This window comes from Pyrus communis, chromosome 16, assembly GCF_041283825.1.
Source record: "Pyrus communis isolate YQ-2024b chromosome 16, ASM4128382v1, whole genome shotgun sequence".
In the NCBI taxonomy this organism is placed as follows: domain Eukaryota; kingdom Viridiplantae; phylum Streptophyta; class Magnoliopsida; order Rosales; family Rosaceae; genus Pyrus; species Pyrus communis.
Genome location: NC_142580.1, coordinates 27348368 through 27368056, shown reverse-complemented (window position 1 = coordinate 27368056; position 19689 = coordinate 27348368). Strand labels below are relative to the sequence as shown.

At 41.1% G+C, this 19689-nt stretch overlaps 3 protein-coding genes and 1 pseudogene across 3 annotated transcripts; 1 reads left to right on the top strand and 3 right to left on the bottom strand.

Annotated features, from left to right (window-relative positions):
- Positions 1-2568: 2568 nt before the first annotated feature.
- On the bottom strand, positions 2569-3207 carry LOC137714316 (uncharacterized). Its single transcript, XM_088687220.1, has one exon. It carries the CDS (start codon positions 3112-3114, stop codon positions 2569-2571), a length of 546 nt encoding a protein of 181 aa, XP_088543346.1. The 5' UTR covers positions 3115-3207.
- Positions 3208-3770: 563 nt separating this feature from the next.
- Positions 3771-4427, bottom strand: LOC148690222 (uncharacterized; annotated as a pseudogene).
- A 7343-nt stretch (positions 4428-11770) lies between these two features.
- On the top strand, positions 11771-18068 carry LOC137731066 (putative ADP-ribosylation factor GTPase-activating protein AGD8). Its single transcript, XM_068470137.2, has 7 exons — positions 11771-12111; positions 12285-12403; positions 13700-14135; positions 14254-14520; positions 15564-15689; positions 17381-17482; positions 17614-18068. Exons 1-7 carry the CDS (start codon positions 12043-12045, stop codon positions 17719-17721), a joined length of 1227 nt encoding a protein of 408 aa, XP_068326238.2. The 5' UTR covers positions 11771-12042; the 3' UTR covers positions 17722-18068.
- Positions 18069-18588: 520 nt separating this feature from the next.
- LOC137732907 (uncharacterized) lies at positions 18589-19149 on the bottom strand. The gene has a single exon (XM_068472155.2). It carries the CDS (start codon positions 19147-19149, stop codon positions 18589-18591), a length of 561 nt encoding a protein of 186 aa, XP_068328256.2.
- Between the last annotated feature and the right edge of the window lie 540 nt (positions 19150-19689).

Genomic DNA, 19689 nt, shown 5'->3' with positions numbered 1-19689 from the left:
TGCATTTGAATGGACCATCACTTCTTGGTGGCAGCGCAAGTTTGAGTGGAGGTTCCGGCATATTGCTTTCTCTGTCCTTATCCTGGCAGGTGAGAACAAGGGCAAAGGAAAAGACAGGGAAAAAGCATGATATGAGATACCTTTGCTTTCGCCCTTGATGATATGAGATACCTTTGCTTTTGAAGAAGCGGTGAATGAATCAGCACATGCTTCAATCTATCGTTTCCTCCTGGGTCATCTGTACTCCAGGCATCTGGTATCATCTTTGGGGAAGAAGAAAAAATTGAGTATTTCGAAAGGCTTTGCTGGGAGTGTGCCCTCAGAGGTGAGGAAGAGTTGGGCATTTTCTTCAGGTCTGCCTTGCCATAAAAGATGAAGGTCGACATATATAGGGATTTCCCAATAGCAAGTGGTGGTACTGTTCTTTTACCCTTGTCGACAAACGTCTCTTCGATTTTTTGAACCAGCGTCTCTTCGATTTCTGAGCGAGCGCCTCTTCGAAAAAGTAGTCACGGGTGCGGCTCTGTCACCACGCTTGTTGGCAAAGGCGCGTAGTTGGGATGATAACCTTCACGTGTTTTCAACTTTGTCAGAGATCTTTTAACAAAGTTGAACGCGTTATCTGAAAAGCTGCGAAAGCGTCGCCGAACTTCACGCAGGAAAATCCGGTTTTTTGAATCTGTGGTCGTGTCGCCTTGGCTTTTTATAGAGGTATCGATCACCTCCAACATGCACACTTTGAAGATCGCCCGTTTGTGAAAATTGTCTTCGGCCCTTTGAAATTTAACTCCATCCACCCCTTCTCTTTGAACACTTTTGAAAAATGGCAAACCCATCGAACCTTAGCTTAGACTTGAGTCTCAGCAATGATACGGGCGCGCCGCGTCAAGGTAACGTATGGCGCCCTTCTTTCTTATCTTCTAACGGTCCTCTTACAGGTGAAGACTCCGTGATGCAGGACGCCACAACAGCTACAATAGTAGCTAGGAACCTCCTCACTCCAAAAGATAGTAGGCTGCTGTCAGGACGGTCCGATGAGTTGGCCGTTCAAGAGTCCCTCGCTCTTAGTGTTCAGTGTGCGAGCTCTGTGTCCAACATGGGCCAACGCCTGCTTGCTCGGTCCCGTCAGGTGGAATCATTGATGGCAGAAGTGGAAAATCTTAAGCAGGAGATCAAACAGCTTAAGTACGAGAATAGAAGTTTGCACGTGCTTGCAAATAACTATTCGTCGGGCATGAGAAGGAAGCTTGATGAGCTGCAAGAATCTGAAGGTCGAATTCAAAGTGACCGTCAAAAGCTTGCGGCTTATCTCCAGAGGCACCTTTTTCCTGGGTCATCTAGCGTTCCACCCAGTATTGAGGCCTGGAATGTTCTAGCTCTGATGCCTTCCGCTCCGATGCATCCTGCTCCGATGCCTTCCGCTCCGAGAGTTTTGCCAAGTAATGGGGCTTCACGTGAACATCCTTTGTGAAAGCTCCATCTTTTTTTTTTTTTTTTTTTTTTTTTTTTGTACGCACTTGTAATTTCTCGGAGATCAATGGACATGCTTTATTTTATTCAGTGTATTGTGCTAAATACAGATAAAACATATATATCTCCAAGATGTGTTATTTCCCTTTTTTTTTTTTTTTTTTTTTTTTTAAAACACTTTTGCAAGTGATGCCGTGCACCACCTTCTCCTTATTTTCTTCTTGACTTGCTAACAGTAGCTTGCCATTGTGAGTGATTTCAGCTTTTGGCATTGTGAGAGCCGAATGCCCTCCAATCTGCTATTTTAAACAGTTGGCATTTTACAGTGCTTCCCAACATCATCATTACTGCCTTTTTATTTTATTTTTTATTTTTTTACTTTCGGTGGTGGTGCTGAAGCTTATATATATATTTTTTTTTTGGACATTTGCTTTCCAACATCATCATTGCTACCCTTTTATTTTATTTTATTTTATTTTTTTATTATTATTTTATTATTATTATTATTATTTTTTATTTTTATTTATTTTTTTTATATATATATATGGTGCTCTACAAGGCTAGGTTTGTGGGTGAAAACCCAGGCCGAGTTCGAGAGAAGACGGAGGAGGAAGGGGTGTCCGTGCTGCTAAAGCTGATCGGTAGAAGGAGAGGGCTTGCAGAGGAGGACGAAGACGGACAGAGAGCTGGAGTCGAGCTTGGAGGTAGTGCAAAGCGTCGAGCTTCACGATCGGCTAGTCGTTTGACAGCGGTCGTTGAAGTTCTTCGCCGATTTTGACCACGGTGGCCGGAGTGAAGGATGAGGAAAAAAGGAGAGTGTGCATGGCAAGCATGGCAGGGTCTTGATGAAGCGTCGCCGTGCAAGGCAAGCAGCAAAGTCCATACTGTTGAGGTTGAAGAAAGAGGCGATGTGCGACTCTATCAGGAAGTTTCTCTCTCAGGCCAGAGATTCCCTCTTCTTCACACCAGACTTGGCGACCTTGAGGCTCCTGTTCAGACACATCTTGAATCAACGTGGCAGGATGCCCATCCAATGATGCCGTAACTAAGTCACTCGCCAAGTCGAGACTCAGCGAGTTCTTGAGCGACGAGATGGCCTCAGACACGTTCCGGCTCAGCCTCTGCAGCTTCTTCTGCTTCCTGCTTTGAGATGTTTACAAGTATGAAACCAACATGCTCAAATGGATCTTCGCTAGCTTCATCTGAAGATCTGCAAAATGATCTCACAAGCTTCATAACATAAAGCCCTTGCATCTTCTCGTCTCCAGTCTGCAGTAAACAAGTAACACCGACATCCAACTGCGTGAGATTAACTAAAAGCATAACCAGCAACGGGCTAATGCTAGACCCTGGCTTATACAAAACGTCCATAGCAACGTTAATCATTCCCATGTCAACCATCTTAGCTGCTAGACCTGAATTTTGTGAAAGATTAACAAGAGCTTCCGCTGCAGGTTCCGCGACCTCCTTGTTTCCGGCTACGAGACGAGATAACGAAGGAAGCAGAATCTTCGAATAATTGCCCAAAGACTGCAGGCCGTCGTCGGAGCCGGTTAGCCCCCGAACGATATCAACAGCTGCCTTTGTCATTGTTGGAGATGGAGAGGATAGAAATCCCACTAGCTCTTCCAGTTCCGTCGCCATTGTTGTCTTCCTCGCAGCTCGCGCAGCCGCAAACCGCTTTTACAGTCTACGAGCTAAAGAAACTCGACTCTGTTCCCTCTACTAATGCTTCTAGATGTTTCGTCTCGCCCTCGTCCTTAAGATCCTTGACGGTGTAATGACCAGCGACTCTTGGATGAAGCTTTGCTGCTTGTTGGGCGCCAAAGCATAGCCTATACCGAACCTCCGCTCCGCCATTGAATTGCAACACAATGAATCCACCGAATGCTATACAAAACGCTCATATAATCCCGCATACAAAATCGAAGCTCCGAAGACGAAACCCTAATTGGTAGTTTCTTGGTTGTTTTGGAGCTTTGAAGAAATCGAAAATTGCAGACGGAAGAGAGAGACAGAGAGAGAGAACAGGGCGGAGAGGGCGAAGAGAGTAAAGGCAAAGACTTTGGGGAGTTTGTGGGGTCGGTGTGAATTGGTCGTTAGGGCTTCAGCGGCTCGAGCCCTGTCCGCATCCGCAACCGCTGCCGACTGCGCAGAGAGTCGACTGGGGAGAACCAGAAGCGACCTAACCCTTTGGCTTTTTGGAGGCGAAAGCAGAGTCGAGGTATTTGAACTCGTCGTCGAGAGTGGAGCGAGCCATGTGGCGGGTCAACCCAGCGAGGTAGTCTTCCTCGTCACTCTCAGTCTCGCTCGACATCGACCGGCGAAATGAAATCCGATGAAACCCCAAAAGTGCCGCCGTAAGGAAACTCAAACGGGAACAGAGCTTTCGGAGCATCAGTATCAAACCCATACCCGCCACTTTTATTGGTCTTTGAGTTGAGCTCCATGGCCGGTGCGTCATCGTTTCTCCCCACGTCGTGAAGGAAATCGTTCGTCTACCCCTCCGTCATGTCGCTGTCGACCTCGAACAGACCAGCCTTCAACACGTACTTAAGTCGGTCGAGCCGGGCGTCATCATCCTCGCCGAAGAGAGTGATTGGCTGCTTGAGGAACCGGAGCCGGCGGACGACCTCCTGTTTTGGAAGGTTCATCTTGTCGATGTTCTGCTCATCGGTTAACGACTTCGACGCGGTGGCATTGGAGGATGCATTGGCGGAGGAAGAAGCTGCGGCAGAATTGGAATTCGAATGAGCGGCGGAAGAGTAGTTTGTGGAGGCGGTGTTGGACGCGGCGCCTTGACGTTGGGCTTTGGCTTCTAATTCGCGCTTCTCTTGCTCCCGAAGCTTCTGGGTTTGCTTCTGCTCGATCTCGGAACGCTTAAAGAATCGCTTGCCGCCGATGTCTTCTTTGAGCCTCTGCCGTTTCTTGGCGATTTCTTCCTTCAGCAGGTTCATCTAGGGTTTTGAATGAGATTTCAGATTTGGGGAGAATGGCCATGGATTCCATCGATTGATGGGAAGGAGAAGAGCTTAAAGCTTAAGGCTTTTTCAGTGCATATAGGAAAAACGCAGTTTGGGCTTTGAGAGCCGGGCCCGGGCCTGGTGGGAGAAGAAGCAGAGCTCCTTGCACAGCAAGCTCAAAACAATTGTGTTTGAGAAGGGATGGGCCTGGCATTTGGGTTGCTCCTTCTTGTGGACTTCAACTTCTGTTTCTTTGAGTTGGCATGGGTCTTAAGTGTAGGCAAACCCACTTTAACATGTGTGTGTGTATATATATATATATATATTTTTTTTTTTTTTTTGATGATGTGAATATATATATTTTTTTCTAATACATAGTAACATATGTATTTTGTTTTTCTTTTCTTTTGTAATAAAATTAACCTTCTTTAATGAAACATTTATTTATTTATTTTGATGTGACTGTACTTGAAGTTTTGAAGTTTCAAGTTGCCTACGTACTCTTCCAAAGAAGAGATCAAGTCATAACGTAGTTCAAATGAGTGATGGTTTTGATGATGATTTTGGTGATGATTTTGGTGACGATTTTGGTGATGATTTTGGTGATGATTTTGGTGATGATTTTGCCGTACACAGTTTATGCTCTTGCGGGCCAGGAGCATTTGGTGCCGTTTGCAGTTTCAGCTCGTGCAGGCAAGGAGCGTTTGGTTTGTCACCTTTTAGGTTCATGTGAACGAGGAGCTTGTGGTGTCTTTTGCAGTTTCAACACGTGTAGACAATGAGCTTTTTGAATTTGTCAAACGATCTTAGAGAGGCATTCCTTGCAATCTTTATAGCAAGAAGTCTTGACTTAGTGATTGAAGAAGTCTTTGGGGAAGAAATCGCACATCGTGATGGCAACGGACGATCTTTGTGTCATAACTTCATCATCCTCAACACTTTCATGTATCTTTGAAGGTTGACGGTAGCTGCTTTGCCCCCTTTCCGATTGGTGAACTTGTGGAGGAGACCTATGTTTCTTGTGCATTTTCTTTGGAGTGACATAAGTCCATCCTTCAACTTCACTTGACTTAACTGACATGGTTTTGGAGCATGCCCCCAGCGGTTGAGGTGAAGATTTTGAGTTCAAAGAGCCAGAAGTGGCGGTGGTATAGTTTGACTTCACCACATCATTAAGATCTAGCTCGATGATCCCTTTCTGAGCCAACTTCATGATGAGATCTTTTAGCACAAAGCACTTTTCCGTCGGATGACTAATGAAGCGGTGGAATTTACAGTACCTTAGACTGTCAGTACGGTTCATATCTTCTGGCCGTTTGCACTCAGGTAGGTCGATCACCTTTTTGTCAAGCAAGTCTTTCAACATGGCAACCACGTCAGAGTCGGGGAATGGATAAGTCTTCTCCTCAAGCTCCTTCAAAGTGCGTTTACGTATCTCTTGATCACGAAAAGCTTCGGTTTGAATCGCCTTGCTTCGTGTATGGGTTTTGACTGGAGTTGTGTTGGCCGTCATTGCTTCCTTGGTGGGTTTCCACGCAGCCTTATCCACCTTTGGCCCCAAAACTTTGTCATTCTTGTAGTCGGCGATCTGTTCTTTCTTCCCATGACGGGTGATGCTTAACTCCATATCATGGGCGCGAGTGGCTAACTCCTCAAATGTTCGTGGTTTGATGCCTTGAAGGATGTAGTGTAGTCCCCACAGCATGCCTTGAACGCACATCTCAATGGCAGAGGTTTCAGAAAGTCGATCTTTGCAATCCAGACTTAAAGAACGCCATCTATTTATGTAGTCGACGACAGGTTCATCTTTCCACTGTTTCGTACTGGTCAGCTCTAGCATGCTTACAGTACGATGAGTGTTGTAGAAACGGTTGAGGAATTCCCTTTCTAGCTGATCCCAACTGTTGATAGACTCAGGTTCGAGGTTAGTGTACCAGTCAAAAGCGTTACTTTTCAGCGAACGCACGAACTGTTTGACGAGGTAGTCTCCCTCTGTCCCAGCATTGTTGCAAGTTTCAACGAAATGGGCGACATGTTGCTTCGGGTTGCCTTTTCCATCGAACTGCATGAATTTTGGGGGCTGATAACCCCTTGGTATCTTCAAAGCATCAATCTTCTTGGAGTAAGGCTTTGAGTACAGTACGGAGTCATGCGAGCTTCCTTCGTACTGTGTCTTGATAGTGTTTGGGATCATTTCCTGTAGCTGCTGGATAGAGAGAGATCCCATGAATGCCGTTGCTTGGTCTAGCTTCGGCTTCTCTTCAACTTTCTCCGCTAGTGGCTCCTCTTCTTCGTCGACTTCTTTCTTTAATAGGCCAATATTTGGGTCGACTTTCACGTCGGGCAGCGCATCTAGTTGGTTGACAAGTGCGGCAATCTGCAAGTCCTTCTCTTCCACAGTCCGTGTGAGCTTTGCGATTGCTTCATTCATCCGAGCTAGCTGTTCCTCGATTGAAGTTGCTCCAGTGGTCATGACTTGCATGGTTGTACTGCCGCTCGGATCAGCGTCGGAGAGTAGGGACTCTGAGTATTTCCTCGGGCTTTCGTCTTCTTTACCTTCTTGAACCGTGATGTAGAAAACATCTTGGATCTCCTCTTCAGTGCCGTTCTCTTAAGTTTGTTGGCATGAAGATTTGCCAGTGTGGACGATGATGCGCCTCCTTACCTTCAGTGGTCCTTTTGTGTCGACCTCTAGGATTGCTTGGCGCTTCATCCTTGAGGGAATCAAGCTTCGAGCGTTGTCTTTTTCTCCTAACTCATCGAGCTTTTCTTCCTTTGGTGTTGTCTTCCTCTTTCCAAAAGGCTTACCATTATCTTCAAATCTTTCTGAAGCTGATCGTCGCAGAGGAGAGATAGTTGTGTTGCTTTGTTTCTTAGGCTTTAACAACCTTTCAAAAACAGAGCTTCGGGATGTCGGCGCGTTAAGCCTCTTGAAGACAGAGGTTCGGTCTTGACCACCAATGCGATTAAGCACTGAAGTTCTGGAGCTTGAATGGCTCATCTTATCGAAGACCGTCGTCCGAGGGAAGGGTTTAGGCTCTTCTTGGTCTTGTTCAATGCTCACGCTGATGTGTTAAGCGCTAGCTTTCTTTACTTTGCTTGAAATCTTCGCGGGTGCATTTGGTGTGAAGCCAAGTCCAGCTTTGTTGTTGTCAACTCCATAATCATGCTCCTTCAACTTCCTTTGAGTCTCGGTGAGGTCGCGATCTTTGTCGTTGACGGTGTTTGAAACCTTCTTTCCAAGATTTGAAGAGGAATCAAAGTCATGCCTAGCCTTTGACATAAGTTCGTAGGCATTTGGGTTGAAGCCTTCTTCGGTCCTCTTAGTTGGAAGAGAGCTTGGTTTCACTATGACACCATGTTGCGCCTCCAGACGGTTGATGAGTCCGGCGGTTTGCAAGTTTTTCTCCTCTGCAGTCTTTATCAGCCTTGCAATTGTTTCCTTCGTCTGAACCAGCTGTTTTTCAATGGAGGTAGTGCCGATAGTCATGACTTGTTCTTTGTTTGAAGCCATGGACTGTGCTTGAATATCTTGAACGGAGATAGAGATGAGAGGTAGAGATTGTCCCACTGGGCGTGCCAAGTTTGTAAACACGAAAAATTCCTGCAACAAGAAACAAGAACACCGTGTACAAAATATATTTTGTATTAATGATTTTGGGGTTACAATCTCTTTGTAATTTGATCCTCTGATTCTATCTTCGTAGGGTGTAGGTTTGTGGATGAGCTGTTGATCCAAAGGGCCGTCGGGGCTTGGTCTAAGGATGAACAGTTGATGAACGGATCTTCAAGGGGCGTTGGGCTTGATCTTGAAGAATGGGTGTATGGGTTTGTGGACGAGCTGTTGATCCAAAGGGCCGTCGGGGCTTGATCTAGGGATAAACAGTTGATGAACGGATATTCGAGGGCTTTTGGGCTTGATCTTGAAGACTGGGTGTATGGATTTCTTCAAGGGCTTCTGGGCTTGATCTTGAAGGTTGATGGATGAGCGGATCTTCAAGGGCTTTTGGGCTTAATCTTGAAGAACGATTGGATGTGTGGATTTGTTGAGGTTGTTGATCCAAAGGGTCGTTGGGGCTTGATCTTAGGATGAACGGATGATGAATGATGAACATTTCTCTTCAGATTTGACGAAGAACGAAGATAGCTTTCTTGGTCCTTCGAGATTTGCTTGAGAGCTTTAGAGTTTCAAAGCTTCAAAGTTTTGGTGTAATGTAAATTTCCTTCTTTTTTTCTTCCCTTCCTTCCTTCTTTCTTTTTGCCTCATTTTTTTCCAAAATGAATGTCTTGGCTTCCTATTTATAGAATTCCAAAACTTGATTTTTGGATTTAAATAATCAGATGAAATAAATCATTTCTGCCAGGTATTGACACGTGTCCTATTTGATGACCTTTCCAATTTATTTCGATTTTTCGTTGAGTCACACGCTACATGTAAAATTTATGTGACACGTGAGCGTTGAAATTTTAATTATTGGTCAACATTCATTTCACCGAAATTTTGACGTCTACACACCTACGAGTCGGAACCACCTAATGTGGTCTGTACAATAGGCTGGCACCTACCTTGGATCCAAGGTGAGCGTACGGTGCATGAGGTGAATGATCATGTGAAGGCTGGCCCTAACCTCGGGCGGAGCACTAACACCAGGGTGCAGGATAATGAGTACCAAATGCATCCAGGCATAACCATATACATCACAACCGCTAATATCATAATATACTCACCTGTAGCTTACCTAGGCTCCGCAGCATCATGCAACATTATACATGACTATACCAATGTATACAGTAAAATATAACGCAAGTATGACATGGCATTTCAATCACATTTCATTTAAAACAATTTCTAGGAAAAACGTAAAGTATACATACGTATATATACAGAAAACTAAAAGCCCACTCACTTAGAGTCCGCGCTACAACTCCCCAACACAAATATCAAGGCGTCACGAACGATTGCCGCCTAGAACAATTATCAAATCATGTCTTAGAATTCTTATCAATAGACATATAACTTACATGTCTTAATTGGGAAGATCCGCACGTCGGATTCCTGATCTGTAAGTTTCTAATATCCTCAAATATTACGTATTATAACATATCAAAGTTTGGTGATGATCCAATGGTCGGATCGTCGATTGCTATAATAATCAAGCGGCGGACTTTCATGGAACTAAATTCAAATGATGGAAATTCGTCAATAGAACTTCACCAATGGAATCAGAGTATTCAAGTTTAACCTAGGAAGGTCAGGGAACATCTCTGCCCAATCACTGCCGCACTCGCCGGTTGGCCGCTTGCCGGAAAATTCAACTATTTCTAAAAATTCTCAAACTTCACAAAAATGAAGATCTTAGTGAGTGGAGCAACTTTCATACCTATGGCCAAGGCCAATTCGGTCGGGAAACACCTTAGTTTCTCCTCAATCAGTCGGAAACCCCATAAAGGGTGAGCTTCAATTCGACTTTTCCGATACTCTACTGCCCCCAAGGTTGGTTGGGCTTTGTTCCAGGCCTCAAGAGAAGTCTAGGGGTGGTGGTAATTGGAAGAAAACGTTTCAGAAATGGGAGGATCTTCTCAAGAACCGCCACACCCACCGGTGTGGTGTTTCTCGAATTCCATGCTAAAAATCTATGATTTCTAGGGTGTAATAGGAAGAGAGAATGATAGGGAATGTTTTCCCTGTTGTTAGGTGACTTGGTTCGCAGGAGAAATGGACGAAATTCGTCGGAGAACACAAATGGGAGCCAGGTTGGGTCGGAAAAGGGGGATGGGTCGAGGATCCCCCGCTTTCCCTTTCTCTCCTTTCCCCTCCTTCCTTTCTTTTTTGATTGGTCACCCTATCATCTCTCATTTTCTGATTGGTCCAGTTCCTCCCTCCTTTCTCTCCTATATACTCCATCTGCACCGACCATCCTTTGTTCCTTTTAATCTGGGCCACACACGTGGCATCTCGGATTTTGCTCCAAAAATCTGAAATTTTCTTGATATTAACCAATTTACAAAATGCCCCCAACTTTAAACGTTAAAACTCCTTCGTTATAACTCCAAATCACGATCCATTTGCGCCCACGCGTTCGTGGCGACAAGTACTACGAGGATACGCCAAGAAATTGAACCTTACGTGACACGACACGGTAGTCAACAAAATTCAACACTTTACCTCGAAGGGCATTTTCGTAAATTCACATTTAAAAATTATAAAAATCATAATAATTGGGGACATGTCGTTACAAAGTGACTATAGAGTTGGAGAATAAGACTATCTCCAATAGAGATGTCAAAAGATAAATTTCAAATGTTAATTTGATGGCTGACATGACAATGTCAGATTTTCTCTTCCTCCAACCGATGTTTTTTTTGTTATAAATGATATTTATAGGATCCATTTTAAAAAAAGAAATCAATTAAAATAAATGTTCAAGATCTATAATTGGCGCATTGATGAGACCTACACAATAAAATAATTAAAAAAATAATTTAACATCACATTTTCTTATATGTCAATCCACATACGATTGACATTTTGGTTGGACATTTTTCTTACCTTCAAATTTGATTACATGACATTCCACTTAGAATTTGACATCTCATTCGGAGATAGTCTAAAAAAAACTTCCTCAATAGGAATGCATCAAATAAACTGCCCTTCCATATAGATTGTCACATGAACTAACTTTGTCAATAAATTACTAGTCTTCCTATTGATCTTGATTAGTTTTGGCTTGTTGAGAGTTTTCTGTTCTTTCTAGACTGGACCCAGTTTTAAATCTGAATCACTTGTTTATCCTGCATGTGCTTTCGGAGTCCCCACCCATTCAATCACTAATGGACTACATTAACTGACAGAGTAAAACACAAGAATCAATTTGGCCAAGCTTAAACACGAGGATTAAATTGGCATATGAATAAAACTCAAGGACTATTTTAACATTTAAGCCCTTTTTTATTTTTATATAGTAACATTTCAAAATGATTCAACTCAAATTAGACCTCATTATAAATAGATATTTATATGTAAAACAGTAAAAGTTATTTTCTCTACGTCTATTCATCTCACATTTTGGATGAATCCAGGGTATCCCCTGCACTTAGACAAGGATTAATCCCTTGAGCCGGGTCGGAACCCATTCGGAGGACAAGCTCTCCCAATAATTTTAAAATCAATATTTTTTTTTCTTTTTTAACCAACAATGTCATTTACACTAAAATCAAAACGTTTTAAAGAAAAAATGAACAACTCAAGGTTCAGCTTGACCCATCCCATACAAGCCCCCCAGCCATTAACGTTTGGTTTCGCATTTAACCTTCATCCAAGTCATTAATTACCACTCGACATAACCAAAAGCACCAAAGCCGCAAATACCCCAAAAACGCACGGGCAATTTAGCCATTTTGCCCAACCGTGTGCATCATAAAATGCTTTCGTTTAAAAATTTTTGCGAAATAAAAATTCCAAAAAACAGAAAGCTAAAATCGATTTGGGGATTTCACTTCAACCTTTTGTCTCCGTCTCTTCTCTCTTTTGCCTGAGGAGGTGTTCCAAGCACCTCTTCGGATTTATTTGATTTCTCTCTGTTTCTCTGGGATTTGAATTGCCTTCCCAATGGCGTCCGAAATCTCAAACGACAAGACCGCTGTTTTCAGAAAACTGAAAGCAAAGTCAGAAAACAAGGTTGGTTTTTTTTAGTTTCATTTTTCCCTTTTTTTTTGTATTTTTTTTATGGGTTTTTAATTTTTGTGAAAAATTCGATATGGGTTTGTGAGATCTGATTCAGATCTGTGAATTCTTTGTTGAGATCTTTATTTACTTGCTTTTTAATGTATTTTGTGGTGTATTTGGTTCAGATGTGTTTCGATTGTAATGCAAAGAACCCGACTTGGGCATCGGTTACGTATGGGATCTTTCTCTGCATCGATTGCTCGGCCGTTCATCGCAGTCTCGGCGTTCATATCAGCTTTGTTAGGTATGATTTCGTATAGCAGTAACAGATTGTTAATTCTCTCAATCTTCGATTCGTTAAGTTTTCAGTGTTCGCTTGGAGTCACCACATATACATATATGTATGTACGTATTTTATGCTGCTAATTTATGTTTGGAACTGGAAGCACGGTGAAGGGGTTGAATAGCCTGAATGTTGGGGATCCAAGTAATAGTTTGTTTCATTAATTAAATCTTAGAAATTTGGTGACTCGATGCACATTTGATCGGATGGAATTGAGGGTGTTGCATTGTCCGTACTGCACAAGATCATGCTTTCTTCTAGAAACCGTAAACTGTCACATGCATTGTTCTGAAATATGCAAAAGTAGACAAGAAACTGCAGATACACAAACAAACGAATACCAGGAACCCTTTAGTTTTATGTAATTCAGAATGCATTGATGTTGTCGTTCTGGATGTTTCTGCAATAACTTATGCTTTTGTTGATTGTCACTTTCTGACTTACTTGGCCGCTCTGTTTTTTTCGGGAAATCTTTGCTTCTGTTCCTAATTTGAAGGAGGAATTTTGGTTTGAATAGGCAAGCCTTTTTGCTTTTTCCCTGTATGGTTATTGTAAATTGCAGACTAGCTCTAGCAATGAATGAGACATTAAGGTTATAAGAAAAGGTTAGCTTCATGTTTTAACCTTAAAATCTCCGTTTAGTTTTTTTAATGTAATTTCTAGTCAACGGCCAATAGAGTGATGGTCACAGTTGTTCATTGGCAAATCTTATCTAGTTTTGTGCAATATACAATGCTTGCATAGAAATGTCTTAATAGTTGCTCCTTTTGTTGTTAAGGACGGGGGAATCTTCCTCTTAAGGATGTCAAAGCTTCCTAGTCTTTGGTTTGTTTGGGATCAAGGCAACCAGCTCGGCAATTAGAGAGACAAATCTTCCACATTCCAACATTAGGCTTGCTAAGAAATAAGAACAGAGCACCATCATGGTTGGATCTGATAGTCTGATTTCAGATTTTATTTCCATCAAATTGTTAAAATCTTATTTCCCCATTTAGTGATTCTAACTTTCTAAGTTTACATCTAAGTTACTTTTTAATATATATTTTGTCTTTGTAATTTAAAGTACAACTGAGATTGTTTATTTTTCAATTATTTGAGGTTGAATCAATTTGATGTTAGATTATTTAAATTTTAACAACATTGTATTTGATAATTTATCATATTAACATTCTTATTTAGATTTTTCTTTAAAATAACTGTAAAATCAACAATGAAGGCAATGACAAGTGTCTTACATTTGTTTTTAACTTTTTATAGGTCTACAAATTTAGACTCATGGACTCCTGAACAGCTGAGAACGATGAGCTTCGGGGGAAACAACCGTGCACAAGTGTTCTTTAAGCAGCATGGATGGACGGATGGAGGCAAAATTGAGGCTAAGTATACATCAAGAGCTGCCGAGTTGTATAGGCAAATACTTTCTAAAGAAGTAGTTAAAAGTATGGCAGAAGAGGCAGGTCTTCCACCATCACCTGTTGCAGCTCAGGCAGGACAAGCATCTAATGGGATTCTTGATGTTAAGACCCAGGAAGCTCCAGAAGAGAACTCTATAGCAAGGAAAGAAACGCCTGAAATCACTGCTTCCCAGAAAGCCCCCCATACATATGTTACCAGTACTGTTAAGAAGCCTCTTGGTGGTGCTAAGAAAATTGGGAAGACTGGGGGGCTTGGTGCTCGCAAACTTACTACAAAGGTTGTGATTGCTTACTTAAATTGGGGTAGATTATTCATAGTAGTATCTTTGAATTCTGTTTCTTATTTGATTATATGTTAACCAGAAAGCCTCTCTCTCTTAACTTTATCAAATGCAGCCTAATGAAAGCCTGTACGATCAGAAACCTGAAGATCCAGTTGTCCCAGTGCCAGTGCCTTCCTCAACTAACAGCACTCCAACAGCTGGATCATCCTTTGCATCTCGATTTGAGTATGTAGAAATTGTCCAAAATACTGAGACAAATCCCACTGGCGCTCATGTAATTAGCCATATTGCTCCACCGAAGTCATCAAATTTCTTTGCAGATTTTGGAATGGACAGTAACTTTCCCAAGAAAACTAATTCAAATACCTCAAAAGTTCAAGTAAGTTATTTATGACCAATGACATTAACATGCAAAGTAGTTTTCTCACAAGAACTAGTTCAGATACCTCACAAGGGATGGAGCTATTTCTGTTTCTGTGTCACTTGATTATTATATAAAGGTTCCTTACAAGCCCTAAATTGTGGATTAGCATATGCAATTTAAAAAATGTCATGTGCCCAGTTCCTTAGATACATGTTTCACTATGCAAATTTTTTATGTGCCCAAGTCCTTAGATACATGTTTCACTATCAGACCAGGAGCAACGAGTTGACATGATTTAGAAGTGTCAGGGTGATAAATTTAAGAGAACCAGACAGGTTAAACTTTTCCTACTATCCTGTTGAGGAAAGAAGAAAATAGACAAGCACTATATTACCAGGAAGCGAAACAATAGTCAGGCACAAATCTGTTCTTTTGTATTCTGATACAAAAGTAAGAGATGATTTCAAGACAAATAGGTAGAGTATGATCTTTAACGAGATGAATGAGATTATTCGTTATGGTACTTTAACTGGCTTATTGATGCTTGGCGAGGAGTGCTCTTTTTTTTATCCATTCCCGTTCTATGTTGTTTTAAAGCAGCAAACCATATACCTCAAATGGTAAGTCCTTGTTTATTGAATAGTAGAGTTACATTCAGAATAAATTTCTTATGACAGATGGAATATACAATCCTCGCATGACACCAACCAGTCTGGCTGACTTGGCTCTGCCATATAATTTTTGGATGTGGAAATAAAGTGTGCCTTGTGAGATTGTATTAACTATAAACCTGTTCAGGAAAAACGCATTTATTCTTCAGAAGAATGTATACTGCTGGTGGTTTCCTCAATCTAAATGTTGTCCAATATTGTTCGCTCTTTTGGATGTTTGCAATTGGCCTTTTGCACTTGGATATTGATTCCTAGAGACACCTATAAGAATAGATTTGTGACATGTGAAGACTTATTTATGTCATGGTTCAGAACACTCTGAAAACCAGTTTTCATTTCTGTTCATGTTATTTTTTCGTTAAATATTCAGGTTTTATTGTTTTTCAGATTCAGGAGTCTGATGAAGCAAGAAAGAAATTCACAAATGCAAAATCTATCTCTTCTGCACAATTTTTTGGTGACCAAAGCAGATCTGCTGATGTTGATGCTCAAACCTCCTTGCAGAAGTTCTCGGTGTGTCATTACTATTATAATACCATGTTCATATTCATGTGCTTCTTTTGAATTATGGTACCACATCTCTGTTCTTTTTTTTTTTTTTCCTTTCTTTCTGGTTGAAGGCTTATCATCTTACTACTCTTGGTCATCTAGACCTCATAATGGCAAAGTATATATATCCTAGGGAAAACATAACAATAACAACAACAACAAAGCCTTTTCCCACTAAGTGGGGTCGGCTATATGAATCCTAGAACGCCATTGTGCTCGGTTCTGTGTCATGTTCTCCATTAGATCCAAGTACTCAAAGTCTTTTCTTAGAGTCTCTTCTAAAATTTTCCTAGGTCTTCCTCTAGCCCTTTGGCCCTGGACCTCTGTCCCGTAGTCGCATCTTTTAACCGGAGTGTCAGTAGGCCTTCTTTGCACATGTCCAAACCACCGTAACTGATTTTCTCTCATCTTTCCTTCAATTTCGGCTACTCCTACTTTACCTTGGATATCCTCATTCCTAATCTTATCCTTTCTCGTGTGCCCACACATCCAATGAAGCATCCTCATCTCTGCTACACCCATTTTATGTACGTGTTCTAGGGAAAACATACAACCGAAGTAAATTGTCTTTTGAATATTAAAGCATCCATGAGATGGAAATTAGTTTAGATTTTTTATTGGTAACTACCATAGTGAGATAGTGAGTAAGCACACATGGTACGCCTACATACTTTTACATTACAATAACAACAACAAGGCCTTATCCCACTTAGTGGTTGGCTGTTTGAATCCATGTTTTGCCGTTTTATTAAACAAAATGAATACAAAAACAACAATAAAGCCTTAACCTATTAAGTGGGGCCGACTGTATGAATCCTAGAATGCCACTGCGCTCAGTGTTGTGCCAAGTCTTCTATTAGCTCCAATTACTCCATGTCTTTTTTTTTAAAGTCTCTATCTAAAGTCTTCCTAGGTCTTCCTTTACCCCTTTCACCTTGAGACTCTATCCCATTATCACATTTTCTAATCGGAGCATATGCTCTCGGGACCCTTCTTTTCTATGCTTAATTTTTTTCAAAGCTACAACCACTTCCTCTTTTGTGATTCGGCGATAGAAGTAATTTTTACACCCTTCTGGGTTACTCAACTCACCCAAAGAAGTACTCCTTTCGTGTCTTTCATTGAAAAGACCGCGTTCTCTGTAGTTAAAACATTTTCATTCTCATCCTTTCTTTGCCTCCTCCTTCGATATTTTATACCTCTCAAAGTTTTCATTGGTTCTATCCTTGTGTAAGGCTTTACAATGTTCTTTCTTAATCCCATAGAATCCCACATTTGGCCAACGTTCCCATCTGTATCTCTAGCGCATTGGCCGAGTACTTTCTCCTTGAAAGTGACTTGTTTTTCTCCTTTTTAGATCCACCATCTAGTAGGCTCTTCCCAGTAATTTGCAATCTGTACCAGTTATACGATCCCCCTTCCTCATTAAAAGGAAATCTATTTGTGTTTTTGATGACCCACTCTTGTAGATGATCACATGGTTCAACTAAATTTTTACGTATCTTATGCGTATTTTTCATGTCTGGACATGACGTGTGAAACTTTAGCATTGAAAGTCAATACCAAATTGCCAATATATTTGATATGCTGAGATAGTGGGAAATCTTGGAGAATGAATTTAGCAGTTGATAACTCAATTGTCTTTCTACTTCCAGGGTTCTGCAGCCATCTCCAGCGCTGATCTATTTGGTGACAGGGGAGATAATTCAGCTATTGATCTTACTGCAAGCGACCTAATCAACCGACTGTCGTTTCAGGTATATGCCTTGCAGTGGTAGACAATAAACTTTGCCGGTGGTTTTTTAGTGTTGTATGTATTTGCTTTTGAATTTCCATCCTGAGTTTTGTTTAATTAATTTGGGTTTAATCGGGGGGTGATCCTTTCCAGGCACAACAGGATCTCTCTTCCTTAACGAATATCGCTGGAGAGACCGGGAAGAAGCTTAGTTCCTTGGCGTCCAATTTAATGACGGATCTTCAGGACAGAATCCTGTGATGTTGATATGCTGTGTGTTCATTTGTTAAAGTAACCCACCTGTCAACATCTTATGTAGGGATTGCAAAGAGGGGTTGATAAAATTCTTTCAAAGAAAGCAAGACTTGACGAAAATTCTCAAGGCCGAAGAGTGGCGGGTTGGCGGGTGATTTGTTTCGTAGAACAGGAAACTATTATTGTTCTGAGATTGTGGATTATGTGTGCTCTTGTGAACCACCGTAACATTACTGCTCTGTGTCAAGGGAGCAACGCGAGAATACTGTATTCTCTTAAAACCGTGGATTTGTCCCTGCCCAATTTTAATTCAATCTCGAATACGGGTTCCTTGCAAGGAACGTGTTGTTGAAGGCTACGTTATAGAAAGGATGGAAACATGCAATTTCTTCTCACATGACACTACGAATTGACACTAATACAAGATATGTGCAATTTGATGAAACATTAACACGAATACAAGATATGTGTCAAAGCAGTTATATGTACAAGTTAAAATATATATTTTTAAAAATGTGAGATCAATTTTTGTTTGGGAAGTGCTATTGGGACTTCAAAAATCTCATTCTACACTCCTTACAAGTGTATTTTTCTTTCATAATATAGAAAGTTTGGAGTGTAAAATAAGATTTTTGGAATATTAATAACAATTCTCTTTTGTTTTTTGTACTTTAAATTTTATAAAGGGGCATGGTTGGTTCCTTACTGAAAATGACACATAAAGCTATGCGACATGACGGATTATTTATTTATTTTGATAGAAAAGGAACTTCATTAAAGAGAAAAGCCTCCACGGCATCCAGTTTGGGTACAATCAAACTAGAAGGCTTGACGGGCATGTCGGATTATTTATTTTGATAGAAAAGGACTTCATTAAAGAGAAAAGCCCTTAGGGCATTCAGTTTGGGTACAATCAAACAAGCAGGCTTGACGAGCAGCCAAAGGAAGAGTTCTATCCCAAACATGAAAATCAGCAACAGAGTAACCGATACTAGTTATAGCATTCACTAGAAAATTGACTTCCCTGAAGACATATTTCCAACAAATGTCATAAAAAAAACCAGCAAGCCAGCGAATTTCCTCCAAGATGGACTTCAATCTCCAAGGGGGGCTATAAGCTCCACGGATGAACTCAATCACCAGCTTCAAATCACCCTTCACCACAATACAAGACAAACCCTTAGACCATGCCATCCACAAACTATCCCGTAAAGCCAGACATTCTACAATAGAGATGGTATTCTGACCAATAAATCTAGCTCCCACAATAATAGGCTCCCCTTTCTCATTTCTAATCATAAATCCCACAGTAGCACCTTGATTCACCATAGAGCCATCAAAATTAAGTTTAACAAAAAACCAGGATTTGGAAGGGGACCACCGGATAAAGGAGGGCGGTGGAGACCTCATATCATCACAACCTTCAGGAACCATGTTGTTGGCAATGATGAAGTCTCTTCCAAAGTTGAGAGCAGCCTTAACAATCCTTACAAGGTTTGGATTTTTTTCTTTGGAACACAACTAGATTCTTCTCTTTCCAAATTTGCTAGCAAATTAGTAAAGCTTTGCTAAGATCACATAAACCTTCATCACTCTTGACAGCTAGAGCATTTAGCCAGTCATTAAAGAGGAGAGATTGATTTAACCTTGTGTTGTTTGATATAGCTTGACAATTCCAAACAAGTCTAGCAAAACCTCAATTTATAAATAAATGGGATCTATTTGCATCCTCTAAATTACACATAGGACATATAGATGAAATATTATCAACATATCTTGATAGTCTGTCTCTTGTGGGGATCATTCCAAGAATAAGAAGCCAACTAAAAATTTTAACCTTATGAGGGAGTTTGAGATTCCACATTTTCTTTAGAAGCTCTCTTGCATTCACAATATTATTATCACAATTTTGGATCCAAATTGCCGACTTAACTGAGAACTTGCCATTCGCATTTGGTCCCCCAACAACATGAA

Bases quoted from the DNA above. Each gene is read 5' to 3' on its own strand.
- LOC137731066 (XM_068470137.2), top strand. From the start codon at position 12,043: ATGGCGTCCGAAATCTCAAACGACAAGACCGCTGTTTTCAGAAAACTG. The intron at 12,404-13,699 runs GTATGATTTCGT...AACTTTTTATAG, and splicing joins GTTCATATCAGCTTTGTTAG to GTCTACAAATTTAGACTCAT. The intron at 14,136-14,253 runs GTTGTGATTGCT...TATCAAATGCAG, and splicing joins CTCGCAAACTTACTACAAAG to CCTAATGAAAGCCTGTACGA.
- LOC137714316 (XM_088687220.1), bottom strand. From the start codon at position 3,114: ATGGCGACGGAACTGGAAGAGCTAGTGGGATTTCTATCCTCTCCATCT.
- LOC137732907 (XM_068472155.2), bottom strand. From the start codon at position 19,149: ATGGTTCCTGAAGGTTGTGATGATATGAGGTCTCCACCGCCCTCCTTT.